Genomic DNA, 13835 nt, shown 5'->3' on the forward strand with positions numbered 1-13835 from the left:
AGGGGTTAATAATTTAGTTATTACTTGCGGTGTGGGCTATGGCGATTTAGGGGTTAATAGAGTTTATTAGTTATTGCGGTGGGGGATTGCGGTTGACAGGTAGATAGACATTGCGCATGCATTAGGTGTTAGTTTATTTTTGCAGGCATTTTCGGGAGTTACGGTGCTCCCATACTCAGCGCAAGGCCTGCTACGGCTGCCTTTTTCGGCGAGGTGAAGATGGAGTAAGATTTCTCCATTTTCGCCACGTAAGGCCTTACGCTGGATATTAGGATACCGATTTACGACGCGGTCCCATGTTAGCCTATGGTAGTAAAAATTGCGAGCGACGGGTGAAATATACGGTCATAACTTGTATGCTACACCGTATATGTAATACCAAAATCGCGCAAAATCTGGCGTCGCCGGCTTTTGCGGGCGACGCTCTATTTGTAATGGAGGCCAAGATGTTCATTGTTAGTAGAGAGCAGACAATTAAAAAAAAAAGCTTTCCAGATTACTTCTGTTATCTAATTTACTTTTATTTTCACTATATTTTTATTTTAAGAACATATTTAGATATGCTTGAGCACTATATGTAATTAGTGTTTGCAAGGTTTGAAAATATTGCGAGACACGTGCCTTTTGTGCTTTGTTTGAAAGTTCTGTGCTCTAGCTGAATCATAAAAGTTTAATTTTTACTTTTTTTTCCTTAAATGTCCTAGGGCTAGATTACGAGTGGTGCGCTATTGTTGGCGTGTGAGCGATATTGGGTTTTTGTGGCCGTTTGCATGCGAGTTGAATTTTGCCCATATAACAAGTTGAAAGTAAATGCGAACGCATGAGTGCAATCTCGATTTACAATAGGATGATTACCGAGACTTAAGAGCTCTCTGGTTAACTGTTACGCGAGTTGAAATTGTGTCACAAAACAAATAAAAAATAGATTTAAAGGGACAGTCTACAATAGAATTGTTATTGTTTTAAAATATAGATAATCCCTTTATTACCCATTCCCCAGTTTTGCACAGCCAACACAGTTATATTAATACACTTTTTACCTCTGTGATTACCTTGTATCTAAGAACCTTCTTCCAGCCCCCTGATCACATGACTGTGACTGTTTTTATCTATTATCTTGCAGCTAGCATTGTAATGTGCTAAATATTAAATAACTCCCTGTGCCTGAACACAGTGTTATCTATATGGCCCACGAATACTTTCAGTCTCTTTGTGTTGAAAAGGATTTAAAGAGCATGTGATTAGGGGCAGCCTTCAAGGGCTTAGAAATTAGCATATGAGTCTACCTAAGTTTCGTTTCAACTAAGAATACCAAGAGAAAAAAAGCAAATTTGATGATAAAAGTAAATTGGAAAGTTGATTAAAATTACAAGTCCTATCTGAATAATAAAAGTTTAAATTTGACTAGACTGTCCCTTTAAAAGTAGAGATGGAACTACTGGATTTTGGCTGGCCACTAACAACTTAGGAAAGGAGAGAAGACCAACCTAATAATAGGAAGAGTGGGTAGGGGAGGAGGTTCACAAGATGACATATGTAGTCCATTAATTTAGAGATTTGGTTTGTGCCAAACACTGGGGGGGTTCCCTCTCCCGGATTCGACGCAGGAGGAGTGACGTGGCAGGCAAAGTGGATGAAGTTTTGAGGTAAAGTTATTGTTTGTTGAAGGGGTGTTAGAGGGAAGGGAATAAAATATACACAAAATAGAAATCGGGCGTGGGGAGGGGAGAAAGGGGGGAAATGATCTTGTATGTCTTTTTTTTCTGCTGTTCCCTTTGTCCTAATCTCCAAACTCCGGTTGTATTGTATTGACAAGTGACATTGCAGGCTTTACAGTCTGGACTGAAGAACTTTTGTTTGATGGTTTTGTCGAATCAATGGACTTTTAAATAATATCTCCACATTAGCATAATGAATGCTGGACTTTTGATCTTTATTAGAGGTCAAGGGGGGAGATATGATACGCAAGAAGAGATACTGTGGCTTGTAATTTCTATGTGTATGACAATAAAAAACTATTTCAACTAAAAGTAGAGATACACTCAGAATAACACTATGCATATAAAAGTTATAAGGGCTCAAAGATATGAGATATCAGGTGTTAGAAAAAAAAAAAAAAAAAAAAAAAAAAAAACGGGCCAAAGTGCTTCTACATAGTGATCCATAGGAACACATGTATAAATATATGTATGTATATAAATATATAAGCATGTATTTCTATACATATGTATATATGTATTTATATGTGCATATATTTATTTATTTATATGTGTATATATGTACTTATATGTGTATATATGTACATATATGTGTATATATGTATTTATATGTGCATATATGTATTTATATGTGTATATATGTATTTCTATGTGTATATATATATATATATATATATATATATGTATTTATATATGTATATATGTATTTATATGTGATATATGTATTTATATGTGTATATATGTATTTATATGTGCATATATGTATTTATATGTGCATATATCTATTTATATGTGTATAGATGTATTTATATGTGCATATATGTATTTATATGTGTATATATGTATTCATATGTGCATATATGTATTTATATATGTATTTATGGATTTATATATGTATTTATACGTGCATTTACAGATATTTATTCACATATAAATATAGATATACATATGAATATATAGAAATACATACAGATATCTCATTGAAATCCTGCGCTTGAGTTCTGTTAATTTTTTTTTTTTCAAAACGAGGCTCCCTTAAGGTCTATGGAGGAATACGATCCTGCATTCGCAACTTTGCTTTTCTTCTGTGTGAGAATGCGATCTTGCAAAACTTTTACTTGTGACCTGTAATACAGCCACAACCTGTGGCACAATGGTAAAGAAAGCTGAGTGCAAATTTATGCTTCACTCGTAATCTAGCCCAATAGGTGCGTCTGGGCCTGCAAATAGCCCATTGTATCTGCTGACATTTTCTTCTAAAGTATATGCTTACTTTCTTAAAATAGCTTTATGCTGTGTTATATTGTAGCAATGATAGGAGAAAATTAATAGTCAGAAATGTTTCCTGTGAAAACCTTATTTCTTGTTACGTTTGTAGCTATTTCTGTCAGCAATGCACAGGACAATAACGTTTCTCTCTGTGTACACAGGGTTGATATTTATTTTACCATGCACAGATACATTTGTAAAGGTGGATCTTAGAGTTATTTCATTTGCAATTCCTCCACAAGAGGTAAGTTTTTGTTTTTTAAAGTAACCAAATATGCACTTGATATTAAAGCAATAATATTTTATAGTACACAATCACACAATTATAAAATATGCTATGTTTTCACAACAGTTTAGCAATCTGGGTAGCAGTAGTGGTTCTAGTGGGGTGTTGTGGGGTGCTAAGCAGTCCAGACATTATATATTAAAGCACCAAGTGCTGTCAACAGATAAACATTTCCAAGTGTTCTACTTAGGACAATACAAAAATAAAAAATGTATTTGGTGGAGAGGGGTTAAAAGAAACTTTGTGGTTACCCCCCAGTGTGTGAAAAGTAACTTTTGTTGTAGATAACTTCTGCAGTGTCAAAGGTTCATCATACATTGTTGTTATAAAGTGGTACAATTGTAGTTTTAACAAGTGTTGTACCTATTCTTGTGATTATTCTAACCATGTGCTTGCTTGATGTGGTCTATAAGGATAAAGCACATGCATACATCATTCTGGCATTAACGCAAGAACATTCAACAGAAAAAAAGAACATTTTCTGGATTGTACAGGTCTACTAGGATTTATTTTCTCTGTATCAATCATAACACTATTCTGACTGTGTGGTTGTTTCAGTTTACAGATACAGCATCAGTGATACATTGTAACTAATCACTCCTAGACTTTCACCTGAAGAAAGGGTGAGATAGTGGATGGAATGGTTTTTGCTAAAACTGATAGGAAAGCTTGTGCCTCTTACTTCAGGTCATTAGTCTAGGTGTAGGACTTATCCTTCCCACTGACTGGAGCATGTTAGTGTTTATCCCTCCTTGTTTGGGTTTATTGTATGTTCTTTTTCATTTTGTGATGCTCTTATGAAGTTTGACGTGTTGTTAATAAATAAGAGCAATATATGTATGTTTTTAAAGGTTGTTTGGATTTAAGAGAGCATTTAAACAAGCAGATAAACAGGAGATAGCAATGATGCTTTCACTTTGTTGCCGGCTTCTTTTGTTTTGTAAAAGCTGACAACATGGTCCTATCTACCACAAAATATGTCACTTCCCTAATGTACCTGATGATCACGTGCACTACTGTATCACAAACTCCAAAGAGGTCAATGAGGATCAGGGCCATCTCTTAACATTAGGTTGTTTTTATAAAACACAAAAACAAGGTAAGACCTGGATTATAAATGCACTTAAAAAATGTCTGGCATTAAACTCTGCAGCACAGTAATAAAATAATTATATTTATGTTTGTGTTATACATACACTGCTTTTCTTCACACAAGTAACTATCAGCAAACTAATTAGCCAATACCTTTACAACAGATATAAAGTGTGTTTAGAAATTATATGGGGAAATGACACAGGGTTTTGTCTTTCATAATTTCCATTAACCAAGTACTTATACTCAGGTGTATCATTCTCTCTGGAAAAAGCTATTGTGAAACGAACATGTGATTCGTTCTTACTTCCAATTAGAATGTTTCTATTGGGTATATACAGTATGTAGGACAATCTGATTGGTTATATTTAGTGATGTTAAATGTTATTAGGAGTTTACTAAGAGACATATATATTCTTTCAGGCATTTAAAGTTGGAGTCTCAGGTCAAAGTCCTTCTCATGAACCATTATATAGTAAACTAAATATCTACCCGGTCCTTATCTTTATGTCTGTGTGTAAATAGCAAATGAGTTGTGCAAAAAATAAGCATTCACATTCTGTTCAATATTGATTTAAATGTATTCACTGAAATTAATCTATGCATTAACAATCAGGTGAAGGCCAATATATAATTTATAAAAAGCAAGGCATCTACTAGAAAAAAAAAGTATCACATTGAGGGTAATGATTATATTAAAAGTTACCTTTTTTGAAGAAAAAATCAACATATTAAAGGGACACTAAACCCAATTTTTTTCTTTCGTGATTCAGATAGAGCATGCAATTTTAAACAACTTTCTAATTTACTCCTATTATCAATTTTTCTTCGTTCTCTTGCTTTCTTTATTTGAAAAAGAAGGCATCTAAGCTATTTTTTTTGGTTCAGAACCATGGAAAGCACTTGTTTATTGGTAGGTGAATTTACCCACGAATCAGGAAGAACAACACAGTGTGTTCACCAAAAATGGGCCAGCATCTAAACTTACATTCTTGCATTTCAAATAAAGATACCAAGAGAATGAAAATAATTTGATAAGAGGAGTAAATTAGAAAGTTGCTTAAAATTGCATGCTCTATCTGAATCACGATAGAAAAAATAAGGGTTCAGTGTCCCTTTAAGTGTCATATTTATCAAACCATCGAATAAACTGCTCTACTGACTAAAAATATTGACAGAGCTTCAAGATCCTATAATTTCTATTTAGGAGACCAAAACCAATTTCCTACTCCTTAATTGATTTAAAATGGTTTCCATGAGTGTACAACAACAGCATATTCCTTCTTGCCCTATGCAATGCTCTCTCCACAGATAAGAAACCATTGGGATTTACTTTTGTGTAACCCATAATCATGAAAACATAAATACAAGGGTTCCAGGAAACCTGGGTTAGAAAACATTGATGAAATGTGTTCCAATGTGAATCTCTGCAAAGATTCACAATAACTGTAGTCTGTTTCCATTGTGTGCTTATATATTGCTTTTTTATGTGTTGCTATGTTAGTTTTCCTGGTAATTGCAATTCCTACCTTGCTAACTTATCTTAATTTCTTAGATCCTTACCAAAGACTCAGTGACTACAAATGTTGATGGAGTTGTGTATTACAAGATTGAAAATGCGATCAAGTCAGTGGCCAATGTCAGCAATGTGCATCTAGCTACTCACCAATTATCTCAAACTACTCTGAGAAATATTCTGGGAACACAGACTCTCTCCAGTATTTTGTCCAATCGTGAAGAGATTGCTCACAATATTCAGGTACTCGTACTGTGATTGATATCTGTATGGGGTTGACATTAATCAGGTCCCGAAAAATATTTAAAAGACAATATGTTTGTTATGGTAAAGTTTACCCCACATAGTTTGCAAAAAAATTACAAAAAGGGCATTGTTACATAGACTTACATTCTCATCCATCTTTTTTAGCTGATCACTCATGTATTTGTGGTGTAGTAAGCTATTTTGATTTGAATGAACAAGCCAAATCTGATCACCAGCACACCAATTAGGCATCTGAATCCTTCTCTACCAAATGCTCAACATAACACCACCATTTTACCCCATAAATAGCTACTACACTATTATTACTACACCTGAGACCTTCACACTCCAAATCAACTGTAAAAAAGATGTTCCTCCCTACTATCTGAGATAGCTCTGTACTCAAAACCATGTTATATTTCTTATTTGAGGCTATATTATTTAGAAACATAGTGACTAAGGTCCCCATGATGATGATCGTAAGTTCTCCACTCTGGCAAGATGATCCAAGAAGTCTTGTGAGTACAGTGAGGTTCCTTAAATAATTTTATAAAGGCAAGTTTCTCCAACATTGTTGTGTCCGGTCCACGGCGTCATCCTTACTTGTGGGATATTCTCTTCCCCAACAGGAAATGGCAAAGAGTCCCAGCAAAGCTGGTCACATGATCCCTCCTAGGCTCCGCCCACCCCAGTCATTCTCTTTGCCGTTGCACAGGCAACATCTCCACGGAGATGGTTAAGAGTTTTTTGGTGTTTAAATGTAGTTTTTATTCTTCTATCAAGTGTTTGTTATTTTAAAATAGTGCTGGTATGTACTATTTACTCTGAAACAGAAAAGGATGAAGATTTCTGTTTGTAAGAGGAAGATGATTTTAGCAGACAGTAACTAAAATCGGTTGCTGTTTCCACATAGGACTGTTGAGATGAAGTAACTTCAGTTGGGGGAAACAGTTAGCAGACTTTTCTGCTTAAGGTATGACTAGCCATATTTCTAACAAGACTGTGTAATGCTGGAAGGCTGTCATTTCCCCTCATGGGGACCGGTAAGCCATTTTCTTAGTCAAAAACAAACAGAATAAAGGGCTTATTATGGGCTAAAAAACTGGTAGACATTTTTATGGGCTAAATCGATTGCTTTATTTGTGCATATTATTCAGATTTAGGCTAATAATTGGCATTTATAATCTTGGGGAACGTTTATAAAATGGCAGGCACTGTATTGGACACCTTTTTCAGTCAGGGGGCCTTTCTAGTCATAGACTGAGCCTCATTTTCGCGCCATTAATGCGCAGTTGTTTTTTGAGAGCAGGGCATGCAGATGCATGTGTGAGGATCTAAGAATCTCTGAAAAAGCTTTTAGAAGGCGTCATTTGGTATCGTATTCCCCTCAGGGCTTGGTTGGGTCTTAGCAAAGACTATATCTGGGACTGTATAGGGGTTAAATTGAAAAACGGCTCCGGTTCCGTTATTTTAAGGGTGTGCAATACTTTTAAGGCTTTAAGACACTGTGGTGAAATTTTGGTAATTTTTGAACAATTCCTTCATACTTTTTCACATATTCAGTAATAAAGTGTTTTCTGTTTGAAATTTAAAGTGACAGTAACGGTTTTATTTTAAAACGTTTTTTGTGCTTTGTTGACAAGTTTAAGCCTGTTTAACATGTCTGTACCTTCAGATAAGCTATGTTCTATATGTATGAAAGCCAATGTGTCTCCCCATTTAAATTTATGTGATAATTGTGCCATAGCGTCCAAACAAAGTAAGGACAGTACTGCCACAAATAATGATATTGCCCAAGATGATTCCTCAAATGAGGGGAGTAAACATGATACTACATCATCTCCTACTGTGTCTACACCAGTTTTGCCCATGCAGGAGGCCCCTAGTACATCTAGTGCGCCAATACTTATTACCATGCAACAATTAACGGCTGTAATGGATAACTCCATAGCAAATCTTTTATCCAAAATGCCTACTTATCAGAGAAAGCGCGATTGCTCTGTTTTAAACACTGAAGAGCAAGAGGACGCTGATGATAATTGTTCTGTCATGCCCTCACACCAATCTGAAGGGGCCATGAGGGAGGTTTTGTCTGAGGGAGAAATTTCAGATTCAGGAAAAATTTCTCATCAAGCTGAACCTGATGTTGTGACATTTAAATTTAAATTAGAACATCTCCGCGTACTGCTTAAGGAGGTGTTATCTACTCTGGATGATTGTGACAATTTGGTCATTCCAGAGAAATTATGCAAGATGGACAGGTTCCTAGAGGTTCCGGTGCCCCCCGACGCTTTTCCTATACCCAAGCGGGTGGCGGACATAGTAAATAAAGAGTGGGAAAAGCCCGGCATACCTTTTGTTCCTCCCCCTATATTTAAGAAATTATTTCCTATGGTCGACCCCAGAAAGGACTTATGGCAGACAGTCCCCAAGGTCGAGGGGGCAGTTTCTACTCTAAACAAACGCACTACTATTCCTATCGAAGATAGTTGTGCTTTCAAAGATCCTATGGATAAAAAATTGGAAGGTTTGCTTAAAAAGATTTTTGTACAGCAAGGTTACCTTCTACAACCAATTTCATGCATTGTTCCTGTCACTACGGCAGCGTGGTTCTGGTTCGAGGAACTAGAAAAGTCGCTCAGTAGAGAAACTCCATATGAGGAGGTTATGGACAGAGTTCACGCACTTAAATTGGCTAACTCTTTTATTTTAGATGCCGCTTTGCAATTAGCAAAATTAGCGGCGAAAAATTCAGGGTTTGCTATCGTGGCGCGCAGAGCGCTTTGGCTAAAGTCTTGGTCAGCGGATGTGTCATCCAAGACAAAATTGCTTAACATTCCTTTCAAAGGTAAAACTTTATTTGGACCTGATTTGAAAGAGATTATTTCAGACATCACTGGGGGAAAGGGCCACGCCCTTCCACAGGATAGGTCTTTTAAGGCTAAAAATAAACCTAATTTTCGTCCCTTTCGCAGAAATGGACCAGCCTCTAATTCTGCATCCTCTAAGCAAGAGGGTAATGCCTCACAACCCAAACCAGCCTGGAAACCAATGCAAGGCTGGAACAAGGGTAAGCAGGCCAAGAAGCCTGCCACTGCTAACAAAACAGCATGAAGGAGTAGCCCCCGATCCGGGACCGGATCTGGTGGGGGGCAGACTTTCTCTCTTTGCTCAGGCTTGGGCAAGAGATGTTCAGGATCCTTGGGCGCTAGAAATAGTTTCTCAAGGTTATCTCCTGGAATTCAAGGAACTACCCCCAAGGGGAAGGTTCCACAAGTCTCACTTATCCTCAAACCAAATAAAGAGACAGGCATTCTTACATTGTGTAGAAGACCTGTTAAAGATGGGAGTGATACACCCAGTTCCAATAAAGGAACAAGGAATGGGATTTTATTCCAATCTGTTCGTAGTTCCAAAAAAGAGGGAACGTTCAGACCAATTTTGGATTTGAAGATCCTAAACAAATTTCTCAGGGTACCATCGTTCAAAATGGAAACCATTCGAACGATTCTACCCACCATCCAGGAAAGTCAATTTATGACTACCGTGGATCTAAAGGATGCGTACCTACATATCCCTATCCACAAGGAACATCATCAGTTCCTAAGGTTCGCTTTTCTGGACAAACATTACCAGTTTGTGGCTCTTCCATTCGGATTAGCCACTGCTCCAAGGATTTTCACAAAGGTGCTAGGGTCCCTTCTAGCGGTTCTAAGACCAAGGGGCATTGCAGTAGTACCTTACTTGGACGACATTCTAATACAAGCGCCGTCCCTGTCAATCTTGGGGAACGTTTATAAAACGGCAGGCACTGTATTGGACACCTTTTTCAGTCAGGGGGCCTTTCTAGTCATAGACTGAGCCTCATTTTCGCGCCATTAATGCGCAGTTGTTTTTTGAGAGCAGGGCATGCAGATGCATGTGTGAGGATCTAAGAATCTCTGAAAAAGCTTTTAGAAGGCGTCATTTGGTATCGTATTCCCCTCAGGGCTTGGTTGGGTCTTAGCAAAGACTATATCTGGGACTGTATAGGGGTTAAATTGAAAAACGGCTCCGGTTCCGTTATTTTAAGGGTTAAAGCTCTGAAATTTGGTGTGCAATACTTTTAAGGCTTTAAGACACTGTGGTGAAATTTTGGTAATTTTTGAACAATTCCTTCATACTTTTTCACATATTCAGTAATAAAGTGTTTTCTGTTTGAAATTTAAAGTGACAGTAACGGTTTTATTTTAAAACATTTTTTGTGCTTTGTTGACAAGTTTAAGCCTGTTTAACATGTCTGTACCTTCAGATAAGCTATGTTCTATATGTATGAAAGCCAATGTGTCTCCCCATTTAAATTTATGTGATAATTGTGCCATAGCGTCCAAACAAAGTAAGGACAGTACTGCCACAAATAATGATATTGCCCAAGATGATTCCTCAAATGAGGGGAGTAAACATGATACTACATCATCTCCTACTGTGTCTACACCAGTTTTGCCCATGCAGGAGGCCCCTAGTACATCTAGTGCGCCAATACTTATTACCATGCAACAATTAACGGCTGTAATGGATAACTCCATAGCAAATCTTTTATCCAAAATGCCTACTTATCAGAGAAAGCGCGATTGCTCTGTTTTAAACACTGAAGAGCAAGAGGACGCTGATGATAATTGTTCTGTCATGCCCTCACACCAATCTGAAGGGGCCATGAGGGAGGTTTTGTCTGAGGGAGAAATTTCAGATTCAGGAAAAATTTCTCATCAAGCTGAACCTGATGTTGTGACATTTAAATTTAAATTAGAACATCTCCGCATACTGCTTAAGGAGGTGTTATCTACTCTGGATGATTGTGACAATTTGGTCATTCCAGAGAAATTATGCAAGATGGACAGGTTCCTAGAGGTTCCGGTGCCCCCCGACGCTTTTCCTATACCCAAGCGGGTGGCGGACATAGTAAATAAAGAGTGGGAAAAGCCCGGCATACCTTTTGTTCCTCCCCCTATATTTAAGAAATTATTTCCTATGGTCGACCCCAGAAAGGACTTATGGCAGACAGTCCCCAAGGTCGAGGGGGCAGTTTCTACTCTAAACAAACGCACTACTATTCCTATCGAAGATAGTTGTGCTTTCAAAGATCCTATGGATAAAAAATTGGAAGGTTTGCTTAAAAAGATTTTTGTACAGCAAGGCTACCTTCTACAACCAATTTCATGCATTGTTCCTGTCACTACGGCAGCGTGGTTCTGGTTCGAGGAACTAGAAAAGTCGCTCAGTAGAGAAACTCCATATGAGGAGGTTATGGACAGAGTTCACGCACTTAAATTGGCTAACTCTTTTATTTTAGATGCCGCTTTGCAATTAGCAAAATTAGCGGCGAAAAATTCAGGGTTTGCTATCGTGGCGCGCAGAGCGCTTTGGCTAAAGTCTTGGTCAGCGGATGTGTCATCCAAGACAAAATTGCTTAACATTCCTTTCAAAGGTAAAACTTTATTTGGACCTGATTTGAAAGAGATTATTTCAGACATCACTGGGGGAAAGGGCCACGCCCTTCCACAGGATAGGTCTTTTAAGGCTAAAAATAAACCTAATTTTCGTCCCTTTCGCAGAAATGGACCAGCCTCTAATTCTGCATCCTCTAAGCAAGAGGGTAATGCCTCACAACCCAAACCAGCCTGGAAACCAATGCAAGGCTGGAACAAGGGTAAGCAGGCCAAGAAGCCTGCCACTGCTAACAAAACAGCATGAAGGAGTAGCCCCCGATCCGGGACCGGATCTGGTGGGGGGCAGACTTTCTCTCTTTGCTCAGGCTTGGGCAAGAGATGTTCAGGATCCTTGGGCGCTAGAAATAGTTTCTCAAGGTTATCTCCTGGAATTCAAGGAACTACCCCCAAGGGGAAGGTTCCACAAGTCTCACTTATCCTCAAACCAAATAAAGAGACAGGCATTCTTACATTGTGTAGAAGACCTGTTAAAGATGGGAGTGATACACCCAGTTCCAATAAAGGAACAAGGAATGGGATTTTATTCCAATCTGTTCGTAGTTCCCAAAAAAGAGGGAACGTTCAGACCAATTTTGGATTTGAAGATCCTAAACAAATTTCTCAGGGTACCATCGTTCAAAATGGAAACCATTCGAACGATTCTACCCACCATCCAGGAAAGTCAATTTATGACTACCGTGGATCTAAAGGATGCGTACCTACATATCCCTATCCACAAGGAACATCATCAGTTCCTAAGGTTCGCTTTTCTGGACAAACATTACCAGTTTGTGGCTCTTCCATTCGGATTAGCCACTGCTCCAAGGATTTTCACAAAGGTGCTAGGGTCCCTTCTAGCGGTTCTAAGACCAAGGGGCATTGCAGTAGTACCTTACTTGGACGACATTCTAATACAAGCGCCGTCCCTGTCAAAGGCAAAGGCTCATACGGACATCGTTCTAGCCTTTCTCACATCTCACGGATGGAAGGTGAACAAAGAAAAGAGTTCTCTGTCCCCGTCAACAAGAGTTCCCTTCTTGGGAACAATAATAGATTCCTTAGAAATTAGGATTTTTCTGACAGAGGTCAGAAAATCAAAACTTCTAAGCTCTTGTCAAGTGCTTCATTCTGTTCCTCGTCCTTCCATAGCGCAGTGCATGGAAGTAATAGGATTGATGGTTGCAACAATGGACATAGTTCCCTTTGCACGAATTCATCTAAGACCATTACAACTGTGCATGCTCAAACAGTGGAATGGGGATTATACAGACTTGTCTCCAATGATTCAAGTAGATCAAAAGACCAGAGATTCACTCCGTTGGTGGCTGACCCTGGACCATCTGTCTCAGGGAATGAGCTTCCGCAGGCCAGAGTGGGTCATTGTCACGACCGACGCCAGTTTAGTGGGCTGGGGTGCGGTCTGGGAATCCCTGAAAGCTCAGGGTCTATGGTCTCGGGAGGAGTCTCTTCTCCCGATAAACATTCAATGCTCTCAGAGCTTGGCCTCAACTAGCAAAGGCCAAATTCATAAGGTTCCAATCAGACAACATGACGACTGTTGCTTATATCAATCATCAAGGGGGAACAAAGAGTTCCCTGGCGATGAAAGAAGTGACCAAAATAATTCAATGGGCGGAGGATCACTCCTGCCACTTGTCTGCGATCCACATCCCAGGAGTGGAAAATTGGGAAGCGGATTTTCTGAGTCGTCAGACATTTCATCCGGGGGAGTGGGAACTCCATCCGGAAATCTTTGCCCAAATAACTCAATTATGGGGCATTCCAGACATGGATCTGATGGCGTCTCATCAGAACTTCAAGGTTCCTTGCTACGGGTCCAGATCCAGGGATCCCAAGGCGACTCTAGTAGATGCACTAGTAGCACCTTGGACTTTCAACCTAGCTTACGTATTCCCACCGTTTCCTCTCATTCCCAGGCTGATAGCCAGGATCAATCAGGAGAGGGCCTCGGTGATCTTGATAGCTCCTGCGTGGCCACGCAGGACTTGGTATGCAGACCTGGTGAATATGTCATCGGCTCCACCATGGAAGCTACCTTTGAGACAGGACCTTCTTGTTCAAGGTCCATTCGAACACCCAAATCTGGTCTCCCTCCAACTGACGGCTTGGAGATTGAACGCTTGATTCTATCAAAGCGTGGGTTTTCAGATTCGGTGATAGATACTCTGGTTCAGGCCAGAAAACCTGTAACTAGAAAAATTTACCATAAAATATGGAAAAAA

At 38.8% G+C, this 13835-nt stretch overlaps 1 protein-coding gene across 1 annotated transcript in view; it reads left to right on the forward strand.

The window, feature by feature from the left end:
- STOML3 (stomatin like 3) overlaps positions 1 to 13835 on the forward strand; it is a 45720-nt gene that overhangs the window by 18481 nt on the left and 13404 nt on the right. The window contains exons 5-6 of the mRNA XM_053708412.1: positions 3149 to 3231; positions 5921 to 6124. Coding sequence (XP_053564387.1) covers positions 3149 to 3231; positions 5921 to 6124 — 287 coding nt within the window. The remainder of the gene's footprint in view (positions 1 to 3148; positions 3232 to 5920; positions 6125 to 13835) is intronic.

This window comes from Bombina bombina, chromosome 3 (genome assembly GCF_027579735.1).
Source record: "Bombina bombina isolate aBomBom1 chromosome 3, aBomBom1.pri, whole genome shotgun sequence".
In the NCBI taxonomy this organism is placed as follows: domain Eukaryota; kingdom Metazoa; phylum Chordata; class Amphibia; order Anura; family Bombinatoridae; genus Bombina; species Bombina bombina.